This window comes from Rattus norvegicus, chromosome 2 (genome assembly GCF_021556685.1).
Source record: "Rattus norvegicus strain SHRSP/BbbUtx chromosome 2, alternate assembly SHRSP_T2T, whole genome shotgun sequence".
Classification (NCBI taxonomy): Eukaryota; Metazoa; Chordata; class Mammalia; order Rodentia; family Muridae; genus Rattus; species Rattus norvegicus.
This window is the reverse complement of record NC_141535.1, coordinates 139,657,293-139,682,800: the sequence shown is the minus strand read 5'-3', so window position 1 is coordinate 139,682,800 and position 25,508 is coordinate 139,657,293. Positions and strand designations below refer to the sequence as shown.

General features: G+C 40.9%; 1 protein-coding gene across 3 annotated transcripts in view; it reads right to left on the bottom strand.

Moving 5' to 3' along the window:
• Trpc4 (transient receptor potential cation channel, subfamily C, member 4) overlaps window positions 1–25,508 on the bottom strand; it is a 168,827-nt gene that overhangs the window by 43,461 nt on the left and 99,858 nt on the right. For all 3 annotated transcript variants that reach the window (XM_087635812.1, NM_080396.2, NM_001083115.2), the window contains 1 exon segment: window positions 6,770–7,106. In XM_087635812.1, coding sequence (XP_087491938.1) covers window positions 6,770–7,106 — 337 coding nt within the window.

The following is a 25,508-nucleotide window of genomic DNA, read 5'->3' as shown; positions in this document are numbered from 1 at the left end:
TTAAAGTATTTATAAGTTTAAAGCTTTTAGAATAGACCCAGTTCTTTGCTGGTTGGATTTAAGGCCTACTCTACAGGAGGAAACACTAACTGTACTGTAAAGCAGGCTTGGGAGTTCACAGGCCCTGAGAGTAGACTTACTATTGTTTTTCTGATAAATGGGCGCAATATCAAACTGACCTCCAAATCCATACCTCTGTACCCACACACTGGTGAAGCTCTCAGACCTCATCAGAGAAGCACCGTTGTGTAGTGGTTTACCCAGAAACTCACAGTTGCTCTAAGTGCAGAGAATACCAGTGGAGTTAGCCATAAATGGGGCATCTATACCACTCCTTTTCCTAGGGTTCAGGGGCCATTAATAGGAAGGGGGAGGAAAGACCTACGAACCAGAGAAACCGGTGTCTTCTGGGCATGGCAGGACTTCTGTGCTCACAAACTCATGGCAGCTGTGGTTGCCTGCACAAGACTCGCACAAGACCAATCCCGTCAGCATTCTAGAATAAGGAGGAAAGAGCAAGAGCTCTGTCCCCTAACTAGAGAGCTATAAATAGCTGATGGCTTTGGGGGAGGCAAAGTCATTTTTTATGAAGGTTGTGGCTCCTGATAGGTTGACCACGTCCTGGTGGAGAGACCCACGCCAGGAGGAGCACATGGCCCGCACAAATCAGACTTGAAGGGTGATTACAAGAAGAAGATACAAAGTTATAAGTTAGGGAGGTGAGGATGGACCTGGGGGGAAATGGGGGAGATTCTGGGAGGAGCTATGCAAGGAGTTGAAGAGAATCTGAAGAAAACACACTATGAGATTCTCAAACATTTAGGAAAATGTTAACAATAAAAGAAGCTGGTCTTACATCTTAATAACTCAATGTTTCAGGAAGTCTGTGTCTAAGAGGGATCTCATTCAAAAATAGAGACAGGCTCTGTAATTTAGGTGGGCCGAGTGGAGTGGCTGGAAAAACTAAGACTACTTTGCATCTAGATTCTGGGGAGTAGAGTGTTTCATAATTGTCATATGAGAACTAAGTCTGGAATGAAGTCTTTTTCCATAATTGTTTCTCGTCCTTGAGTGTGTTTAAGTACCTCTGCAATTTCTGAATCAACTAAGCAAGAGGACAGCTTAAAGTCTCAACTTACTGAAAATAATTCCCAGTGCTTCTGACTGTCGTCAGCAGACCGTCAAGAATGGCTGATGCGATACTAATGGGAATAATTAATCTGTGTTTGAAGACATCTGAAAACACTACGTCTCTGTGGTCTTGTCCACTATTTTAGCAGTGGAAATAAAAATTTAAGAAAACAAAATGAAGGAAGCCCATAGTTTCAGTTTAGTAAAAAGAGGTGCCATGACAGTCTCAGGCGGAAGTGAGAATATATGACTTGGTTCTGATAGTTAACACCTAAACGTAAGTGTTTAATAATTAATTAGGAAGTCTGGCTGATGTAATAGCATTTTCATAGTATCTTCTTTAATTTCAATGCTTCCATGAAAAAATCACAGCAGAATATTTAAATTGATGGGAAAACAACAATGTTTCTTTGCTCCGGTTGCCTTGTCAGTGATTAGCAGAAGCTGTATGAGGTACATCTTTAAAATGTGTGCATTTTCACTGTGAAGATTACCACATTCCACTTAAGATGAATTCTCTTTAAAAAACGATTAACCGAACAAGACACCTTTCACATGTGTGTATCTCTCAACCAAAGTTTAAATGTTAAGAATGTTCTTACAATCAAGGGAACTTAACTTTATGCTCCAGAAACTGAATCTTCGAAACTAGAAAGCAAACAGGTACACTTACAGTACTTCCGCTTCCTCTCTCCCTCTCCTCCTCCTCTCCTTGCCCTCCTTTTCTTTTCTCCCTTTCATCTCTCTTCCTCCTCAATCCCCCCTCCCTTCCCTTCCTCCAAGACATTGCTTATTTTGGCACTAGAGAGCCACAGTGTTTTAACCCAGTGGGAGCAATGAAGGAGAAGACAGCAGCAGAGCTATGGGGTGGCACAAAGGATTCAGTGTGCAAAATGTGATGCTTGCTACTGGAGTGGCCAGTGTGCCTCCTGGAGCGTTACACCTCTAATGAAGTGTATGCTCTACTCAGTCACATTGTACCTGTGTAAAGGCGCAAAGAGGCGGGGGATGGTGCACATGTGTGCAGAGTTGGTGTTCTAGAAAATTCCTGCTTCCTGTAATCCTGTCTCTCCCATTCCCAGCACAGTGTCTCACAGAGAGACAAGGTTCTTTCTTTGGAGGCCCTGGGATTTGTTGTATTAACAGGCACCTGCTGGCCCTTTGATTCTAGACAAGGAATGACTTTTGAAGCCTGTCTCCTCTCTGGAAAATCAGCTATTCCCATCATTTAATATAGCCAGATGGAGCAGAGTTGCTGTGACATGCACAGCAGAATGTGCATTCAAAATTTTCAGCATCAATGTGGTTGTGCAACTATACTCATTATTATAATTTCTAACTAAGGAAAACCAATTCAAGTGCCATCCAACCCTTTGACCTTTTTATTTTGGTATCTAGCTTGCTTTTCGTTATTTTGTCTTTTTTTTTTTTTTCAGAGCTGAGGACCGAACCCAGGGCCTTGCGCTTGCTAGGCAAGTGCTCTACCACTGAGCTAAATCCCCAACCCCTAGCTTGCTTTTCAATATGCATCCTTTTCCTATCTATACGAGGTACCAATATTCTCAGAAGCTCTGTAGGTTTCAGTTTTGGGGTGTTAAATTTGACACGTGCTGTCATAACCTGACAGAGGTCATTTTCTCCAGTTACTGTAAATCAGTAGGTGAACAGACAACAATTTAAATATTTCTAAATATTGTATATCTTGATAGTTTACTGCACATAACTGTATACAAGCAGTGCTGTCCCACCAGCACAGACAGATAAGCAGGAAGATAGGAAAAATGTGTCATGCTGTAATGGTTGACTGGGTTTTGTTTGTCTGTTTGCTTGTGTGATATTACAATAGTCCTTCAAAATACCAAGGGGCTGCTCTGCCATTGTGTTCGGATCTGTAGCTGACTGCAGCTCAAATGTTGAGCGTTGTGCCACGGGGGAGGAGTGGAAGAGATCTATGTGCTAGTTTCTTATAATTGTAACACCATTTTGAGCCGATTCAGAGGCTAGGTGCTTTAGAAGTAAGGCTGAAATTATGAGTCATTGAAGACATATGATCTTAGTGACAATTTGTAAAACAGGGATCACTGATGTATGACTCAGTGGCAGAATGCATGTTTAACATGCAGGAGACCCTGGGTTTACTCTGTAGCACCAAAAAAGGGGAGGAAACAAAAAATGATCACAAGATTAAAATTATACATATGTGTGTCACAATAAAAATTATACATACATACATATATGTATAATAATGTATATATGTATATAAAAGGGTCACAGAAAGATGATTGTTGGTTTTTACGAGTGTCAAGAGGAGAATAAGATCAACATTATTAAATCCATGTCACCTGTTTGGCAGACTTAGTTGAAAATTTTCAGACTTCTTAACTTCAATGTTTTAAGTTATATAATATACAGTAAATGAGGGAAATGAGAAGCCAATGTTGCTAAAGAAAAATTGCTAAAGCAGCCTGCGACCCAGGCAAGCTGGGTAATGTGGATATTATGGGCACGTCTTGCTTTGTGGCTAGCAATTCTCCAGGCCCTATTTTTAACAGAGCCAAGATTCTGTTCTCTGCTCCATCATCTCCTCACTTCACCCTTCTCGTTGTGCTCGCAGAGCACAGATTTGCATGCTGTCTGACTGTGGCATATTCTTAGGCATGACTTAACGCCAATCACTTCAGCAGCCATTTTACTTTCTGCTGGGAGCAAAGCATTATTTAATATATGACAACCCTCACCGAAGTGCTACTTTTATGGAAAAAATGCTATCAATTTTGCAAGTTTTTGCTAAGTTAATTATATAAGTGTATATATACGTATGTCTATGTGCATGTGGGTGTACATGTGCATGTGTGTGTGTATTTACTTTTGTGTTATACAGAAAACTATGGAACATTTTTTTACCTGTTACATTTAGTTATTATGGACCTTGAGTAAAAACTCAAACTGGTTTTTGGGAAGGTCTGAAAACTAGTATCACTAGTAGTAATTTTTTCTTTAATTTTATTTATGTGTATTAAGTGTTTTCCTACATGTGTTTATATACACTATATAGAACACACAGACACACACACAAATATAAGTGTCTTGCAGAAGAGCCAACCCTCCCTTGGAACTGGAGTTACAGATGGTTGTGAGCTGAGCTTCTAGGTTGGTGCTGGGAACAGAACCATGATCCTCTGCAAAAGTAGCCAGTGCTCCTAGTCATGGAGTCACCTCTCCAGCCCCAAGTTATTCTACTTTATTGTTATAAATTTAGAACCATACAGGAAATGAAACTAAAGATGTCTTACTTCATCAGCTATCAGCCTTGGGCAAAACGTATGGATGTTTCACTAATGCAGCCATCAAATCAGACTACATCTCTTTAATCTAGATCCCATGTTAGTAGAAAGACCTCAGTACTCCTGCCCCAGTGCCATCTTCTGCTCCCTTTTGAGAGCAGTAATTCCCTCTCCCTAATGACAGCAGCTCAGTAGACTTGGTGGGACATCAAATGCCATCCAATGAAAGTCCTTTCCCTTTCTTGATGAAGGTACCAAAAACCCCGAGGGCTTGTGACTTCTTATCATTTAAGTCCGCAGAGGCAGTATCTCCATAGCATCCCAGTAATGGCTCACAGCCCTTATAATTCTGGGTCCTCTAAAGCACTGTACACCCAGCCTTAGCAAGGAGGCTCTCAAGACTCAGCAGTATCTCTCTCTCTCTCTCTCTCTCTCTCTCTCTCTCTCTCTCTCTCTCTCTCTCTCTCTCTCTCTCGATCTTCCTGATCCATAAACACGTATCACAGGCCCTGCTGCTGAAGAGAGATAATCATTCACATACTTTTTAATTTTTTTTTAAAAAATTATCTTTTCACTCTAAAAGCTTTCAGATCAATTTGCTCCCCCTAGTCATATTATCCTGAAAAGGCTGCCTCTAGCAGATACTTCAGCTCTTTGGAGTGATAATACATGTAAGACTATACATTAATCACCGAGTGTCTCTGATAGCATTTCTTTCATCCACCTGCCGAGGAATACACTGCTACAGATTTAATACACAGCAGGAGATCAAAGGTGGTTTTAACTTCAAAGTTAGGTGTTTTTATTTTTTTATAATATTTATCATTTTCTGCAATTCTGATCATTAATTCCTTACTGATTCCCTCCAGTGAAATTTAAGCTCCATCAGGCCAAGTGCCTTTCGCTTGCTATGTAGCTGTCCCAGCCATTACACTCTTTTAGGTATCCAACGTATAGTCATTGATTTCATGAAGACTAGCAATGAGTAATACACACACACACACACACACACACACACACACACACACACATATATATATATATATATAATACTATATATGCTCACAACAGGCTGCACCTGTAAGGTTTTCCTCTAAAAGTTGTATATTCCATTTGGGGAGTCAGGATTTTTAGACATCTAGTGTGAGTTATGAATACATAAGATATGACCTCTTAAGTGCTTTAGTAAGAAGTACCCTAGAAAGTTTCTCTTTGAAGAAAATTAACATAAATTATGTCCCTTATGGGAGATAATTTGATTGACAGTGGTAATTTCGTCTTACTATCAACTTCATTGCTATAATGATGTTCTGAGGAATTACAGATCTAAACTTTTCTTTTACTTTAAATAAGCACATCAGATAAGTCAGGACTGACTCTAAAGCTCACTTGAGACGGTATTTACAAAGAAGTAGTAACATGTAAAACAATTTCACATCACATATTGATCTTCACTACCACTTATACTAAGGTTTAGGACTGAAGGTGGGTCACCTTCTTTCCCCCAGCTAGTCCTCATATTAGAGTCCTTGCAGTTTTGAGGTTAACCCAAGCAGATCTCCTGGTATTATGAATCATGAAATGTACCATGCTGGGTCTGAGACCAAGGGAAACTGAGAAAATATGCTTTCTCAGCAAACCACAGTAGGGTGCAGAAGAGGATAGTTAAAACGCAAATTCTAAGCATTGACTACAGTAATGGAAAGGAACCAAGCACAGTTTTTTAATAAGTAATTTACTCTGATTGTAGCAATTCTAAAATAATTAGCTATCTCTGGTACCGTGGAGATTTAATTTTTTTTCTATTGTTTAATTTCCTATTTCTCTAACTATAGAATTTACTGAGAAAAACAATAGATGAAATATATAACCACACATAGATTCAGTAGCTCTTTAGAGACACATACTTATCTAGTGGAAGGCATATAAGAAAACTAGGGGTTGCAGGTCTAGTTCAGTCAGTGGCAGGCCACCTGCTTGCCCCTGTAAAGGCCCTGGAATCAGATGACAGCACCGGAAAGAAGAGATTATGGTTGGCCAATGGGACACATCAAAAAGATGCGGGGGGGGGGGGGGGCAAGGCACAAACCCTGAGACACTTGTGTGATAAAGAGTCATCAACCCCTGTAATCCTGCAATCTAAGATCACCTTTCCTGCATTGCATCTGAGAGCCAGCACAACACTTGGCCAAACATTTGTTTGATTTGGGAGATGAGGTCTTAGAGCTCCCCTGGGCAGAACCTGTGCGAAATCTCTCCCTCCGCCCCAAACATTAGTGACTATTCTTTCTAAGCAACAAAATTCCATGGCAGAGACACGTTTGTTATGATATTTTCTATAGTAACACATTTACCCAGGACCCACGGTAATATCATCCACTCCACGATGGTTGGTGGTGGACCTTGCCTGTTCAAGTCTGACCTGTCGATGTGCTGAGAGGCTAGCAGCAGCAGAAACAAAAAGGTCAGATAGGAGGCTGTGTGGCAGATAAACTTGATAAATGGCTTTCTGATGAACAGTCCAAGTGGGCTTTTGGGAGCTATCAGGTAGCACACGGAGAAGACGGGGAAGAGTAGTCCTATTATGAAACATGTCACCATCTTCACCGCCCAGTGTCTTCTCCTCCAGCCTGGGAACTCATCGTACCAGCGGGAAGCAAGCAGCTGCTGGCAGTTGGGCTGAGCAACAAACTAGGAGGAAAGGAGAAGGAAAATTAGGTCCCCGTTGTATGTAATGACCTCAGTTCATCAGGAAGAACTCAGAGACGTCCTTACCCTTTACCAAGTAGTTTTAGTAAAAGATAATGATGTCCTCAAATATTTTCCCTAATTTCATTTTAAAATCAAATTTTAACAAACCATGTATTTTTTTTTTGGGTAAAGCAATAGTAGAATTTAAAGACACAAGCTGTGGTTCACCTGATCTTAGAGTAAAATAACCAAACATAACCAAACAAGTGAAGCCATTCTAACAAAGACCATGCAATGGGCATTTATTGAACTCACGGTACAGTGCTGTGTGCTAGGCTTAAATGAAGTCAAAATGGCGACCTTGTACTGGAAAGGGAGGCAGAAGGAAGGGATAGGAATGCACACAGTGTTCTAGTCTTATTCTCTGTTGTTGTGATCAAACACTCAAAAGCAATTTGGGGAGGAAATGATTTATTTAGCTTGCAGGTTACTGTCTATTATGCAAGAAGCAGAGGTAGGACTTGGGGTGGTAACTCAGGGAGAGACATGGGGGAATGCTGTTCATTGACTTCTCATCTGTCTTTCTTACAAAGCCCAAGCCCCCAGGCACAGAGTTCCTGTTCCTAGCAGGCTGGGCTGAATTAGCAATTTAGAAAATGCCCCACAGACATTCCTACAAACCGACATAATGGAGGCTGCACTTCATCTGACATTCCCCTTTCCTAGGTTTGCCTGTGTCCCTGTCAAGTTGACAAAAACTACTCAACACACAAAGGATATCCTACCTACAAAACACGGCCAAAATAGTTAAGAAAACTTACACATGGGATATGAAATAAAAGTGTTTGCGTCACAGTTTCCTGCTTTAGTTATTTATCATGACATTACATGCAATTTTCATTTCAGTTTTTCACTTAACATTATCTATCATATGCACACATGGATTTCGTTCTCATAGAAACAAATGTATTTTCAACTGGGCCTGGTTAATAGAAAAATAAGCATATAATAGTATGAACAAGCTAATGAACATTGTCACAGCTGAGTTTAGTAGAAAGATCACTGAGCATATTATCATATATACTAATCAATTATTATATACAAACTATTTTGCAAACATTTTACCCAGTAACACACTTAAGGTGTAATATATATATATATATATATATATATATATATATATATATATATATGCATCTTTTTCCTCTTAAATGAGGAGAGAAGAAGAGTTATAAGAAATCACTATTATTATTCAATATTTCAGATCAAAATGGAGTGTTTAAATATTCTGTCCAGATTTCTTACACACAAGTTTCTTCTTCACAGTAGCTGGCACCCTGGCATCATATGAACGGAGTTGCAAATGATCAGGGATGCCTTTCAGAGAGAAGAAAGCCATTCAAGACAAAACCCGGCAGGGGAGTACCAGCCTACACTGGTGGTGAAGTGTGCAGTGGGTGTGAGGAATGGTGGTGTAATTCTGCATGAGGCCAATACTTAATACGACCCTTGAGAAGAACTGTTGACATCAGAAAATAGCTTTCTCTGCATGCAAACTAGATGCCTGTCCTTTCACAGTTCTCTTTGCCTTTCTCCACATTCCCCACTCTTCCTCAGTCATATGGACCTGGTAAGACATGTCTCTGCCTCCTTTCAGATGGTGCACAAACAAAAAATCCCTGGGTGATGAGAAAGGATGCTTCCTAGGGAAGAAAGAGAGGCAATGGAATGAAGGACTGAGAAATCCAGTATCCGAGGTGTTCCGCCATGTTGGTTAGATGAATGGTAGTTGGTCTTCTTGTTCTGGACAATTACTAACCCAAGCATGTAAGAGTGTGCAGAGAGACATGAAATAAAGAGAAATTTTATGATACTGACTTAAGTAAATACTGATAAATCAAAGCATTTCCTCCAAGTAAGGGTCAGGAGGGCGATTTGCTTTTTTATTGTTACTATTTAAGTGTCTTTAAGACTCTGTAGAGAGGAAAGTTTGAATTTATATCAAAGAATCTAGACTCTCACTTGTTTTTTGGCCAAAGTCAGAAGTGAAAACAGAGTCCTGATGCATTGACAGAGTTCTCCCCAAATGCCCAACAGCCCCTAACAAGCTCTGTTGTTTCTAGAGCTCCACCTGCTACACAATAGTCTTATCAACAGCCCTTCCCATACAATCTAACATTTCATTTCCCATGACAAAATAGTCTTCAGGAATTCGAATGCAGCAGAGGTTAAAATTTTTTTTTGTTGAAAATTTTTTAAATATTCATTCATTTTATTTGTGTTTATGTTTGCCTGCATGAATGTCTGTATACCACGTCTGTGCTTGGTGGCCATGGAGGACAGAAGATGGGGTCTGATTCCCCAGAACTGGAGGAGTTACTGATGGCTTGGAACCACCATGCGGATGTTGGGCTCTCTGCAGGCTCAACAGTACTCTCCACCTCTGAGTCAACTCTACAGCACGGTTAAAAAATTCTTAATAGAATAGAACTGAAGCCACTGAAGATAGAAAAATATGACTGTAAAGGGCTATGATCTCATCAGATTTCATGCATAAACAGATCAATCAAGAGATTGCACAGAGAATAACACATTTCATATCCTCTGGGAAAATGGAAGAAAGGTTTAGAGGTGTGTCAGCATGGTCTAAATGAAGTTAGGCTCACAACTCTACCCCTCCTGAGCCAAGTTGTATCAGACAGGGAGAACCCACCTTTATTTTGGCTACAAATTTAGAGTTTTTAGGCCATTACCGACTGGCCACCTTCCCTTGGACTGACAGCAATGTCATATCTAATGGTGGAAGAGGGTGAATGTTTTGTCAGCTGCTTTGGTATCCAAGGTATCACAGACACCCGAGGATCCCTTTCCGACGGAAACAAGCTGAGGGCCAACCCTTAGACACATGTGCCCTTAGTCAAGCTACAAGGTTTACTTAAGATGTACTTTTTTAGTTCATGTGTATGCCTACATGTATGTAAGTGCACCACATGTCTACCTGATATGTACAGAGGCCAGAAGAGGGTGTTGGATCCCCTATAGATGGTGTCACAGACAGTTGTGAGCTGCCATGATGTGGGTGCTGGGATTAGATAAGATGTAACCCAAATCTGGCAGTGGAGGTTTTACTTGGCAGCCTATGATGTCTAGCTGGGGCCCTGTCTCTCCTATTTTGGGAGACTCTGCTTATATTCCTTCTGCATGTGTATATAATTCAGAAAGGTTCTGCAGTAGTAGGTTTCCACATGGCTTTTCAAAGGGCTTCCTGTACCCTGCTCTCATCCTTTTTATCCCTCCGAGTTTTATCCGTCAAGTTTTCTCTTCATCTTTCCATGGCACTCAATTGTATTTCTCCTTTCAGGGCGAACCTCTACTACCTCAACCCCTTGCTAAGTACCTAATGTCTGTGGTCATTTGGATTGTAGCACACAAATCAAAAGCCGGAAGTTGACATCCATACATAAGAGAAAACAAAATATTTGTCTTTTGGAGGTTCAGGGCTCTATGTCTTATCACAGAGAATTTGCTCATGTTTGCTCATTGCTGCTCTATTCGTAATGGGCAGAAGCACAGTTTCCATGGGCTTTCTGTTCTTTTTGTTGTTATTGAAGGCTAGCCTTAGTCGGTGGTGATCTGATTAGAATGCATGGGATTATTTCAATCTTCTTGTATCTGTTGAGACCTTTTTTGTGTCTGATTATATGGTCAGTTTTGGAGAAGGTTCCATGACGTACTGAGAAGATATACTCTCTAGTTTTGGGGTGAAATATTTTATAATCTGTTAAACCCATTTGGTTCATAACTTCTGTCAGTTTTACCATGCTTCTGTTTAGTTTCTGCTTCCATGACCTGTCCATTGGTGAGAGTTGGATGTTGAAGTCTCCCACTATTATTTTGTGAGGTTCAATGCAATTTTTGAAAGTTTCTTTTATAAATGTGGGTGCCCTTGCATTTGGGGCATAGATGTTCAGAAATGGGGCATTGATGACTATGAAGTGTCCTTCTCCATCTCTTTTGGTTGAAAGTCTATTTTATTGGATACTAGAATGGCTACTCAAGAAGTTAGACTCCCAGAGACCCAAAATAACCTAATTTTAAAATGGGGTTCAGAGCTAAACAGAGAATTTTTAACAGAGGAACTTTTGAATGACCGAGAAACACTTAAAGAAATGTTGAGTATCCTTAGTTGTCAGGGAAATGCAAATCAAAATGACTCTGGGATTCCACCTTACACCCATCAGAATAACTAAGATCAAAAACTAAAGTGGCAGCACTTGGTGGCGAAGTTGTGGAGAAAAGGGAACTCTCCTCCATTGCTGGTGGGATTGCAAACTTGTAGAATTACTCTGGAAATCTTCTGGTGATTTCTCAGAAAATTGAAGATAGTCCTACCTGAAGACCCATCTATATAACTAAAAGATGTTCCACCATACCAGAAGGACACATGTTCATAGCAGCCTTATTTTTAATAGCCAGAAACTGAAAACAACCCAGATGTCCCTCAACTGAAGAATGGATACAGAAAATATGGTTCATTTAAATGATGAAATAGTATTCAGCTACTAAGAATAAAGACATCATGAATTTTGCGGGCAAATGGACGGAACTGGAAAATATCATCCTAAGTGAGGTAACCCAGACCCAAAGGGACATGCATGGTTTGTACTCACTGATAAGTGGATATTAGCCAAGTTCAGAATATCCATGACACATCCCACAGACCCAAAGAGGTTAAACAAGAAGGAAGGCCCAGTGAGGATGCTTGAGTCCCACTTTAAAAAGGGAACAAAATAAACATGGGAAGCAGAGGGAAGGGGATGGAAATATGGGGGAAAGATCAGGCATAGGGCGAGACAGGAGAGAGCTCCAGAGGGCCAGGGGAATGAAGGGAAATATGCAGCTCCTGGGGTACAGGGTGGAGGTTGGGAGAATCTCTAAGAGGTCTGGAGAGACCTGGAATGAGGAAGGCTCCCAGCACTCAATGTAGGTGACTTTAGCCAGTGGGGATATGGAACTTGAAGAGATTACCTCCAGTAGCCAGACAGAACACTTGGTGGGGGGATGGGATGTCATCTTACCTATAAAACTTTTGACCCAAAATTGTTCCTGTCTAAAAGAAATTAAGGGACAAAAATGGAGCAGAGACTGAAAGAATAGCTGACCAGTTACCAGCCCAAGTTGGGATTCATCCTACAGGAGGGCACCAATCCCTAACACTGATGCTATGTTGTAACTGTGGACAGGAGTCTCACATGGCTGTCCTCTGAGAGGCTCTATCAGCAGCTGACTGAGACAGATGTAGATACTCACAGCCAAGCATGGGACAGAGGTCAGGGACCCCTATGGAAGAGTTCGGGCAAGGTTCACAGGAACTGAAGTGGATGGCAACTCCACAGGAAGACCAATGGTGTCAACTAACCTGGACCCCTGGTAGCTCTCAGAGACTAAGCCACCAACAAACGAGTGGGCTGGTCTGAGGCCCCTGGCACATATGTAGCAGAGGACTGCCTTGTCTGGCCTCAGTGAGAGAGGATGTGTCTAATCCTGTAGAGACTTGATGTACCAGGGTCGGGGGATACCCAGAAGAGGCACTGTCTCAGAGGCAAAGGGAAGGAGGGATGGGGGAACCAGGAGGTTGGGCAGCATGTGGGATGTAAATAAATAAAACAATTAATTAATAAAAATGCTTAAATCAACTTAATAAACTCCCACTGCATAGACAGGAACTGAAACATTAACTACAGATAGAGCAAACTGAACGGAACAGACAACAAACGCCACAACGGTTCTGTCCGGATGTGGTTGATTTAGAGTTTACTCTTCCTCCATATTTTCATCCAAACCTCATACCCCAAGTTTCCACTACAAAGTATGTATATTCTAGAGGCCACCATTCTGCCTGGTTTGGGAACTTCTACCCAAGTTTTTGTTTTGTTTGCTTTTTTCAAAAAATGTGCTTTTTAATGTTGATAACAAGGTTTCAGGGCTCTCTGAACACAGAGAGTTCCCCCAAATTATGTTAGCTCTAGATGAAAAAACTTTTCTGCTTTATCAGCCATTTATATCCCTTCAAAGCTGCTAGTGACCTTCAACTCTAGTTGTCTGTTTCCCAGAGAGAGCTACAGTCATGCCCATAACAAAGACAATTTCTCCTGCCTCCCTGCCTGTGTTCAGATCATGTGACTGATTATATCTCTTTACTTCATTAATCAAAGCAGCATTTCCCTGTGCTGTTTCCTAATTAAAGCCAGCACTGTCTGTCAGACCCTAGCTATGTAAAAGGGAGAAAGGGAAGGAGGGAGGGAGGAAGGGAGGGAGGAAGGGAGGAAGAGAGAGAGAGAGAGAGAGAGAGAGAGAGAGAGAGAGAGAGAGAGAGAGAGAGAAAGAGAGATCACAGTCTCTTGGAACTAGTAAGTCCATTTCTGGGAACTCAACCTGTATCGAAGATGGGCCATGTTAGAGATAACTTAATATGACCTTCTGAAACACAGAGGTCCAGAAAGCAGTGGGGACGACACTCAATGTAAAATGATCATCAGAAATTCAAGGCAGCGAGTTAAGCCTGAAGGCAGGCTTTTGACAGAAACACACTGACTCGTGCATGTTCCTTGGCTTCTGTTTAGGAAAGACCGTACTGATATTGAGGAGAAATCCCTGGACTAGTCTGTAATTTACTGTGGACTTAACAGAGATACAGAGGAAAGGAAGCTGTCACCATCTCTTAGCATCTAAGTGAAAAATTTCTTCAGGGAACTCCTGAGTCCATGTCCTTGCTATTTGCAGCCCTGGCTGAGGCCATTGACGTTGTCATTAACTAGAAGCTTGTTGTAACGATATAGCTTGTGAGGAACACTAAGGATTGTGTGACTCTTGTGAATGCTAACACTGACTTAATATAATTGATGCCTAATGAAGCTATTCATGGTTCTAGTTTATGGAATAAACATTTTAAGACTAGTTAGAATTTAATGTAAATATACATTCTAGTGATTATTTAAAAAAATCCAGTCTTAATCTTTGAGCAAGAGAGAGAATTTTATAATTCAGTTGTAATTAATATGTCATAAAAATAATTAGTAGAGAAAGATTTCCATGATAAATATCTCATCTATAACAATAGTAATAGCCCAAGAATAAGAACCATAGAATAACTAGTATGCATGTAACTAATTTGCAAATTGATTTTAGGAGCTTTCTTGAAATTAAAAAAAAGATCCTATGAATTCTTTATCATATCTGAGAAAACAATGCAAAAAGTCTTAAGAATGACCAGGAAAACTAACCGAGACCCTTGAGTGTCTCTACATGTGTTGAACAACTCAGGACAGCACTAGGTTGAAATAGAGTGAGGTGTAGTCCACAGTCAGGTGTTAAGGACTGACTCCAGTCCCCAGTCATGGGTGAGCAAACAGGAGTCGCACACAGAGGTGAGCCATATCCAGAAAGGGTGTTCCAATCTCCACAGACGTCACAGACTGAATTTTGCTTCTATGTGCTGTCAGGGTGAGGACCATGGGCAAATGGGCGTCCGTGCAGGCTAAGCATGTACTAATTCCTATTACATAAAGGGTCTAATCAGTGTTCTACTCATTCTGTTTCCTGTCCTGCATATTTCCACATAACAGTCGGGCTTCCTAATTCTTTACCAAAAAAAACCAAACAAAACCCTTTATTATGAAAAATGTGGAAATAGAAATAGCATATGCTAACATCAATCGGACCAAGGTCTATACATCTCAATGAACTTGTATGTAGTTAGAATGGCCAATCAGAATGGGAAGTATGTAGCTTCTCGTTATCTAATACATTTTTTGCATTTATCCACCTCCCAAAATGAGAAATACAGGACAGGGTTAGACACAGACAAACAATTAGCTTTCCATTCTTTTTTATAATTCATGTGCACCCCTCCATCCCATCCTTTCCTGCTACTTAGCCTTTCTTGCTCTCTTTCTACATAATATGCTGGACTCATGTCCCATTTGTTCTCATATATATATATATTATTGGCAGATTCTGCAGTGAGGGAGAATATGAAGGGTTCTTTCTTCCTGAGAATCTGTGACCACACTTAATATTATACATTCTAAGTCCATGTACTTTTTTGAAGACTGTGATCACATTTTTCTTTAGAATTAACAATATTCATATATATATATATATATCTGTGTGTGTGTGCTGTGTATAATATATATGTTTACATGTATACATATATACAACACACATAGGTGTGTATGTTCTGTGTATATGTACACACACACACACACACACAGATACACACACATCAGTTTCCTTATCCATTCATCTATTGATCGATGACTAGGTTGATTCCAATTCCTTATTATAGTGATGGAAACAGCAAAAAACATAGGGATTGCAAAAATGTCTATGTTAAGATATTGAGTTGTCTGGGTATATGTCCAGAGTGAAAAATCCAGGTTATATGGTACACTTCTGAGGCCTGCGAAGATCAAGTTATGTAAGTCTTCGGAATCAGAGTACCAACTCCACTCTTTTCTTCCCCAATTAAAGTCTAGTTCACAGGGTAGAAGTCATTTTCTGCCAATCTAAACATGTCAGTAAAGTATATAATGGGCTATGAGTATTTAAAATGTGTGGACATAAACTTACAAACAGACTTTTGAGATGGGGTGCCTCTATGTATCCCGAACTGGTTCAGATCTTGATATGTAGACCAGGATGGTCTCGAACTCACACATTATCTACCTGCCTCTATCTCCTAACTGCTAAGATTAAAGGCATGCACCACACTGTGCCTGGCCTAAACAGACACTAACTTTCATCTTAGCATCAAACTCCTGGTGACCTTTAGTTTTAACTTTTAGCTAAACAAAACCTAGAATCTCTTGCGAGCGAGCCTCAAAGAGCCTCTGTTTATATATCAGGTTGGCCCTGCAGGCAAAGCTCTGGGTGTATCTCAATTGTCTTATTCTATGTGGGAAGAACACCCCAAATATGGCCAGCATCTTTTACTAGGGGCCCATATCAAAGGACATAGCAAAAGGCACACTATTTGCTGATGCCCAGGCTTGGCTTTCACTCACACTAGAGAGTCTATTTCCTCTGTTGCTGTCAGTGCTGATTCCTTCCCAGATATTAGAAACAGCTTTTTCAGCCTAGCCCTGGTGGCAAACGCCATTAATCCCAGTGCTCAGAAGGAGCTCTGAATTCGTGGCCAGCCTGGTCTACAGAGTAAGTCTGAGTAACACTGAGAACCCTTCTCAAAACAACCAAAACTAACAAACCAACCAAACAAAAAACATAGACTTCTAACATAGACTGAAGACTAGGAATCTTCCAGGGTTTTTGATACCAAATTGGGTCTATCAAAGCACACCACCACCTGGATTGAGCAACTACTGAGCTCTTGGCCTCTTCAGTGTGAGACAGCTATCGTCGGACCACTTCGATTGGGTAAGGCTTTGAACATATACTCAGGGCCCCTCTTCTGTTCCTCTAGAGAACCCCCAGTGAACGTGATTGTTGGGGGGAGGGCGGCAATGGGGGGAGGATGGGGAGGGGAACACCCATAAAGAAGGGGAGGGGGAGAGGCTAGGGGGATGTTTGCCCGGAAACCGGGAAAGGGAATAACACTCGAAATGTAAATAAGAAATACTCAAGTTAATAAAAAAAAAATAAATAAAGAAGCAGAAAGACCTCAAAAAAACATACATTCTAGGATGTCTCTCCCTTCACTCAAGTTCTGTCTGTTGACAATGCAGAGCTTTGAAAACTACCTTGGCTATCCTGGGGAAAAGAGTCACTCATCAGTACACGACTCAGTTGTCTGCTCACTGAAGTTGGAATGAAGCCACCTCGTCTCCAACACACAAGAACTGACATGTTTTGGAGACAGCAGGGTTCAGGTAGTGACTGGCACCTAGAGAGGTCTGTCTGCTCTCACTAGAACAGACACAAAAGGGACACGTGAACAAAACTGTACATGGTGACCAGGACAGCCACTCTTGATATCACTTCCAGAAAGCAGAGAATGAAGGCAAGGTGCCTTTGAAGAGGATAAGGCTTTTTTGTCACTGCTCAGTCATTTCCTCCTAACTGTTCCCAGCGTCTGCAGTCTAAGCAGCCACAGTATACCTCGGTCCTGGTCAGCACATCTCTTCAGATCCCTGCTGGAGCTAGATGCCAGTTTCTCACTAGGATTATTGACTACAATCTCACCAATCTCTTTTATTCTTTTTTTATTTCTTTATGATGATCCGGATCGTATTCCTAAAATGACAGAGACATAATTTCCCCTCACTTAATCAGTTCAAGACCTCCATGTGTAAGGATGTTAGTTATTGGCAGCTTATGTCTGAGGCTGTCAGTAAAGCTTTGTCAAGGGCCCTGGACCAGAGGATTGCCAGTACAGAAAGGAACTTTACTGATAGCTCTCTGACGTCAGGTACTGGTAAATTCATTTTTTATAAAAATTTTCATAGTCTGCATCACTGTGTTCTCTGTGTTAGTTTGTTAACGTGTACTTTTTTCTTTTCTTAAATAAATAGAGAAATAAAGAAAATAACATGTTATTTTCTTAAATGCTGTCCTGTAAGTCCATTGAATGGGCAGCTGAAATGACTCCTAACTCTTTGCCCTGGCTCTAGAGGCTCACAGTCTGACATCAGATTCCAGTGATAGCGACCTTCCCCTTGCCTCCTCCTGCCGTCTGCTACATGGCTGTCTACTCTTGGCATTCCTTGGCATTCAGGGACCTCATTCCAGTCTCTGCCTGTGTCATCAACACACAGTCTCTCGGGTGCCTCACTTCGCACCAACTAACCTCTCAGGAGCGAGGAGCCCACTGACCTCACCTTCCAACGTCTCATGCACGCCAGTCCTATTTCCAAATAAGGACGTGTTCTTTAGCACTAGAGCCGAGCTGCTAAAATACCAAGCTGTAGCGTTCATAATTATACATTTTCTGATCGTTGCCTAATACACAGCTTTGACATTATAGTTTAGATCGCAGCTGCTATTTCATGTCCTCGCAATATATATCAACTCCATGAATCATTTTTGAAACCCCAATAACTCTAGAAAAACTGTGAATTAGCTGTGAATACTAACTTCAATCCATATTCTCTTAAAACAAGGATCTTCCTCCTCCTCCTTTTCCTCTTCCTCCTCCTCTTCTTCTTCGTGTTTGCATATGAATGTTTCACCTTTGTGCATGTGCATCACATGTGGGCAGTGCCAAGTAGATCAGAAGAGGGCATCAGAGCCCCAGGAATTGAAGTTACAGATGGCTGTGAGCCACGATGTGGGTTCTGGGAACTGTTTTTTATTTTAATTTTTTTCAAGAGCAGCCAGTGCTTTTAACCACTGGGCCATCTCTCCAGCTTCTAATCACTCATGTTTGATAACTGAGGTGTTTCCACAGATGCAAACTGTAGCGTCTGATCTTTCTCTTCTACTAAATGTTGAATTTTTTGTCTCCCCCTCCCTTGAATCCCCCTGCCCTGTCTTTCCTAGCTCTATTATTTTCTGTTTTATTATTCCACCACAATATACAATTATAAATGTTAAGGCTAAAAGAGTCACAAACCCAAAGCTACCTCATAACACTCAGCGGCTATAGTTAAATCATTTTAAGGACTTTTGGGAGATTTACCTATTATAGCTGGCATAAAATATTCCACTGCTTACACAGGTGAGATAGCTAGCAAAGAGTTCCCTGTTTTGCGGTAGAATTAGGGCTATCATAAAACTTAATTTTGGTGGTTTGCAGTGACAGGTGTGGAAGTTAATTTGGTCCAGAGCTGTACCTTTAAGCATATACTACTTATTTACATGTGCACGATATGTTGATTACTAGCAAAGTACAAAGATGAGCCATGAGCCATGAACTCACACTACGTCAACAAAGCACCGCTGTGAAGCTGAACTTCCCCTCAGCTATATACTACTCAACCGAAACACAATAGCAAGAGAGCAGGAAGCACCCAGATCGGAATCCATGTTGGCTTGGGTATTATCAGAAGACACATGGAGGACAAATGATGCTCAGTCTCAGGAGCCACCAGCAGCTTGCAAAGCTAAAGCACATGAAATGGACTGTAGTGGTGAGTGATAAATGTCACCATAGGCTCTGGTGTTGGGACACTAGGTCTCCAGTTGGTGGTGCTGTTCGCAGAGGCCCTTGCAGTGCTACTGGGGCAGGCACTGGAGTTTCAAAAACCTGGTGCCATTACATATCCCTCCCTCCCTCCCTCCCTCCCTCCCTCCCTCCCTCCCTCCCTCCCTCTCTTCTCACTCTGTTTCATGCTCCTGTTTGAGATGTGAGCTCCCAGCTGCCAGCTCCAGCTGCCGTGCCTATTGCTTGCTGCCTGCTGCGTGCTGCCATGCTGTTCCCATCATTGTGGACTCTAACCCTCTGGCACCATAAGCCAAGATATACTCTGGCAGAAGAGTTCATTATGGAAATAAGTTTCCCTGACCATTGGTGCTTTGTCATAGAAACCAAGAAGCACCTGATACACAGACCAACCTTATGAGGGAGATTTGATGGAAGCAGAGCTTTCACGTATTACTCACCAGACGGATGTGAACCGGTAACAACCTTGGAAAATAGTGGAGAGCCTTAATTTTTAATTAAATATATACTATAGATATTGAAGTCATTCTAACTTTCACTGCAGAGTCACAGAAAAATGAATCCTGTATCCATGCAAACATTGACTTAAAGATAAGGTGATTGTTTCGTTTATAAGAGCACCAAGTAAAACAATAGGGGCCCATTGATCCAAGAAAGCAAAATATGTTATGTCCACAAATGCTAATTACTCTTCAATAGAAGAAACAAGTGTTCTAATTGAATATATATGTAATATATATTATACATATATGCCAATTTTACTATTAAAAATAAGGCTGTCCTTATCTTCTGGGACCATATGTACCCTGCTAGTTAGGTTTTTGTTGGTTGAACACAAGCTAGTATTCTCGAAAGAGGTTAATTAATAGATAATTTTTACACACACACACACACACACACACAGACACACACACAGACACACAGACACACACAGACACACAGACACACACACACACACACACACACACACACACACACAATATGACTGGTTTTCAAATGTGGCTATGTTGGTTGTGTGTGCTGACCCAAATCTTTAATGTCAACACTAAGTTGGTAGGGGAAGGTGGAGCTCTGTGAGTTGAAGGGTAACTTGCTCTACATAGCAAGCTTTAGGTCACCGAGGACTACACAGTGAGACTGCTCAAAACAAAGTTATGCTGAATGAAAGAGTAAAGAGGATAAAAACAGCTCATGCTGTTACAATCCTATTTATAAAAGCTCTAGAAAATGCAAAGTAATCTGTAACAACAGAAACAGATCTGCAGGTGCCTGAGTGGTGGAGGGATTACTAAACACAAAGAAGATTCTGAGAATAGTGGGTATGCTCACATTTAACCCTGACGATGTTCTTGCGATCTATGCACACACTGAAAAACTTACCAAATGTTCAACTCAGGCATGTACAGTTCATCAATTTTACTATAATAATATGCTATTTAAAATAAGCATGTTATCTAGCATGTAATGCTGGCTAAGTTTTTGTCAATTGGACACAAGTGAGGGTCATCTGTAATGAGGTGACTTAATTGGTAAATGCCCCATAAGATTGGCCTGTGGGGCATTTTCTCGGCTAATGATTAATGTGAGAGGGCCCGGCCCACTGGGCAGGTGGCTCTAGGTTGTATAAAATGAAAGCCAAGCAAGCCAGGATGAGCAAGCCAGTAAGCAGCATTCTCTATGGCCTCTGCTTCATTTCCTGAGTCCAGGCCCATCTTCAGCTCCTCCCAGACTTATTTCAGCTCTAAGCTGAAATGAAACCCTTCCTCCCCATGTGCTTTTGGTCATTGGGTTTATCATGGCAACAGAAAGCAAACAAGGCACTCGGCAAAGCAACCTCCTGACTCTCTCCCATTCTCATCTCCTTGTTTCCTTTTGATGCACACTGGAGTTCATCTTATCTCGAGATAACATCATAATTTGACACCAGGATTACTTGAGATCTAAGCCCAGAAAATTGGTTATTTCGCATCTAAACCTATTAGCTTCTAAATTCTTCTTTAACCCTCCTGAAGTTGCTTTAGAAGATCATACTAATAGAATTCATTCCTCTCTCCTCTTGCTTTACGTACACAGAACTATGTGTAGATAATGAAAAATATAATTAGAAAGACAAACCAGAAATAAATAATCTTTTTCTTTTAATATAAAGGTATTAACTATGTTAATGCACTGTAAAGAAAGGAGCGATATTGGATTTTTATGCAAAACCACATTGGTATTTAATGCATATATAAGGCACGAAATTATTTTTATAATTTTTCATCTAGAGAGGTTGGGTAATTCTCATATAAAATCCAAACACTTTAAATATAGCAACAGTGTTTTGTCCTTTCGTGTTCTCATGATTAAGTACCACAGAATATATGCAGACAGCTTTAAGCATATTGCTTTCTATTTTATAGAGTAGTCAATATTCAGTACACAGGCATTCAAATTTAATCACTACTTCAGAAGAATGTAACACATTTATACTGGTTACCTTTAAATAACACACACACACACACACACACACACAAACAAACAAACAAACACAAACAACAACAAAAAAAACATGATGTGCTACTCTATAATCCTAGCCCTTGGGAGGCAGGAGAATCAAAAGCTCAAGGTTAGCTTAGGATATGTAGTGAGTTCATGTCTATCATGGGCTACATCTTGAGACCCTGGCTCATGAAACCAAGGGCAGGGCATAACACTAAGTGGTAGAGTGCTTATCTAGCACACATGGGCTCTTAGTTCAACTCTCAACACTACAATAAATTAAATAAACAAATATCACAAAAAATTAGGCAGAATGCATAGAAATTAGACATAAAACCTGATCCCAAAGCTCAAGCCAAATCTAAATCAAGACTAATGTCCAGAAAGTTTACTTTCTGCTGGTTTCCCCGAGTGAGGAGCCTGTCCGCTCTATCTCTTCTCTTCTCACCGGGGCCTCCCATCACCTGTTAATCAACATGGTGGGGAGCAGTCCAAAGGCTGTGCATCCCTCAGAGCTCAAAGCTACCACCCAAAAGCTGGTTAACCTAGCTTGGAGGGGCCTGGTTATTAGGTGAAAGAACTCATACGGATTACAGCTGATTCTTCGTAATTGCTAATTTGCTTATCAGAAATGATAAGAAGTCTGTTTCTTTCGATCCCATTGCTTGCCTGTATGCTTATTGTTGTTCTTTGTGTCTTATAGAGTGTGCAGAATTTTTTCCTACTCTGTGTTTTGCTTTCCTTCTTGGATGATGACATACCTTATATACACAAGGATTTTAGTTTCGTGAGGTCTCAATTGTTAATTGTTGATTTTAATGCCTGTGGCATTGAGGTCATATTCAGAGTGGGTTTTCCCCTCATCTATCAGGTTCAGGGTATCAGGTCCTATGCTGATGTCCTTGAACCTTTTGGAGCTGCGTTTTGTTCTTGGTGAGAGAAGAAGTTAGTTCATTTTCTACCTGCCATGGTTCAGCCTGGCCAGCACCAGTTGTTAGAGATGCTGTCTTTTCTCTTATGTGTATTTTGGCCTCTTGGTAAAGCAGAATCAGGCAGTTGTGTGTGTGTGTGTGTGTGTGTGTGTGTGTGTGTGTGTGTGTGTATGAGCTTATATGTAGAGTCTTAGTTCTAGTTCATCCATCAATGAGTCGTCTGTGAATACAAAAAAATTAAAAAGAAAAAGGAATCACACCCATGCATAAGTGTCTCTGAACTAGGTTTCAGAGTGGAAGAAATTGTGATTCTACAAGCTAAGCTTTCCTGGCTTGCTATCTCAGACTCCTGACCCCTGGATCTATTGCTAATGGGAAAGAGGAAGTGAGAGCAGATGTCCTGTCCTTATAATCTATGCCAGCATCCACTCCTCTCCAGCACACAACTCTGTTTCTTAAAACAATAAAAAAGAAAGAAAAAAGAAAAAGGGATTTTATATTGAGCAGTAAGTGTAATCTTAGCAGCATTGGAGGTGACTTCAACTGCACAGACGCCTTCTCTGGACATTCAGTGAAAGAAGAGGAAAATCCTGAGGGGGTTCAGAAATGCCCAACATTTCTTGTCACAGTCTCTGGCAGTGAAAAGTTCACTTGATAGCAAGCAGAACCTCCCTGCTTCCTATCACACAGACATAGTATTGCCAACTATTAGTGACTATCTCACCCCTCCAAACATTTACAACGTAGGTTTTGGTGTATCATACGTATGCAGTCAAAATATTTGCCTATGTTTCTGTTGGGATAAGTTTACTTTATCTCCTCCCCTCCCAAAGAAAACTGTTTAAAGCCGATGATAGAACATTCCCTTCTCCTCAATGCAGTAACACTATGACATAGAGCCCTGACATCTTGTGGGCACCTCATTACTTGATCCTAAGGTGATTCAAACATCAGGGCAACTATTTTTATACCTAGTTCTAGAAGTTAAGAATACTATATTACACACACCATTTAAATTAAAAGTCTGAACTCCCAGAAACCGTGTATTCATTAGTTGAAAGTGAAAATGACATCAATCCCTCAAGAGGCAAAAGAACTCTTCTTTTTCTTCTATACAAGTAAACAACAATTCAAGAACAGCTCCCTGAGCAGACTGAAGGAGGATCGTTTGCATAGCACACAGCACAAACATCCTTTGTGGCTTCCCGGTGGCTGACAGAGTCTCATTATTTTTACCACAGCAATCTCCTACCGTGTCTATGCAAGCTAATCTTCTTGAAGAATGGAGTGTCCTCTGGTACCTGGAGAAATGTTTCCAGTCTAGGGTGGTTTGAAGGCAACAAAACACCAGAGGAATGTGGTGGGAGGGGGATCACAGTTGAGGTGGTTCCTCACAGTGCAGGGCGGGATTGACCTCAAAAGGCTGGGTGTTAAGACAGAATCATTTTAGAGTTGAGGATTTGAAATACCCATCAGCTAAGAGGTGATGAGCTTCTGGTGCCATATCTTGTCAGAGTGTAGCCTGGTGCTCATAGTGATGTTAATCTCCCTAAAGGAACATACTGTAAGTATTAACTAGCAATAATATTGCCCTCTCAGGTGTATGGAATTAAGACTAAGTAATCAGATTATAGGCAACCAGTTTTGATGGTACAATTACTATTTAAATGGAGAAATGCAATTTTAGTATAGTAAATATAAAAGGATGGGAAATTATATGCCTTCACCATCTTTCCTCTTTCTTCATGCACACACTCAGAGCTCAGCTTGGGGAGGGGGTGGCTGGGAACTCAGTTCAGACAGGTACATGGGGCACAGGGTCCAAGCCTCAGCACCTTAAGAACACCAAGCATTTATGGTATTTGTCCCAATCCTTCCTCCTCCCCAGCCAGCCTCCTGATCATGCTTTCTTCTCTGGCCACCTTTCTTTCTTTGGAATACCCTCCCTCCTTCTGTTCTCACAGCAGTGGGTGCTCTTCTATCCATTAACTAAAATGCTCATGAGCCAGAGCTTTAAGTCTCATGTCATGTGATAGAGATGACCCTTCTATCTTTTTCTGTGTGGTTCAAGGTGTGAGTATCTCTGTTAAATGTGAAAACACATGCTTAAGAGACTAATGTCCTGCTTTTCTTTCCATGTATTTAAGCTTAAAATGTTAGCATTATTACTTTTCCTAATAAAATACTTATATTTGATTGCCTCGGCACAAATATATATTACCTATTGTGGACCATTTACATTATTCTTATTTTCAGACAGTTAATTACCTCACTAATTTACTGAGTTCAAGACTCAGGCTCACAATACAGCATAGGATGGCCTTGAACTCACAACCCTTCATCCTCTGCTTCTGGTGCTAGAATTATGAGACTATCAGCACTATAGCACATTTAAACACCAATATTTCAAAGGAAAACATGATTGATAGAATTAAACAGTGAATTTTATTTAATTAGGCATTTCCAAAATTTTATTTTAGGGTATAAATATTTGACCTTTCCCCCTTTTCTCTCTTCTCCTTTTTGTTCTGAGATTTTGACATTATGTGTGTATTTTATGAATTTAGAGCACTCCTCAGGATGGACAGACCGTCCATCAAGTACACAACCACAGGAACTAGTAGCTCCTTCATTTTACAGCACAATGCAAGTGACTAACAGTTCAGAGGACGACGACTGTCTTGTGGAATTTCAGAATGGGTGTGTGTTTAGGCAGCTTAGTTCTGAACACCGAGAAAGTTTAGTGTTGATTCCAAAAGATAGTGAGTGTGCCCATTTTCCTGGCTGGCCTTCCTTCCTTCTAAGGAAGGACAGAGTAGGCACTTTCTTTTAACAGCCCGTATATCTTTTCCTCCACCCCTAGGGCTGCAT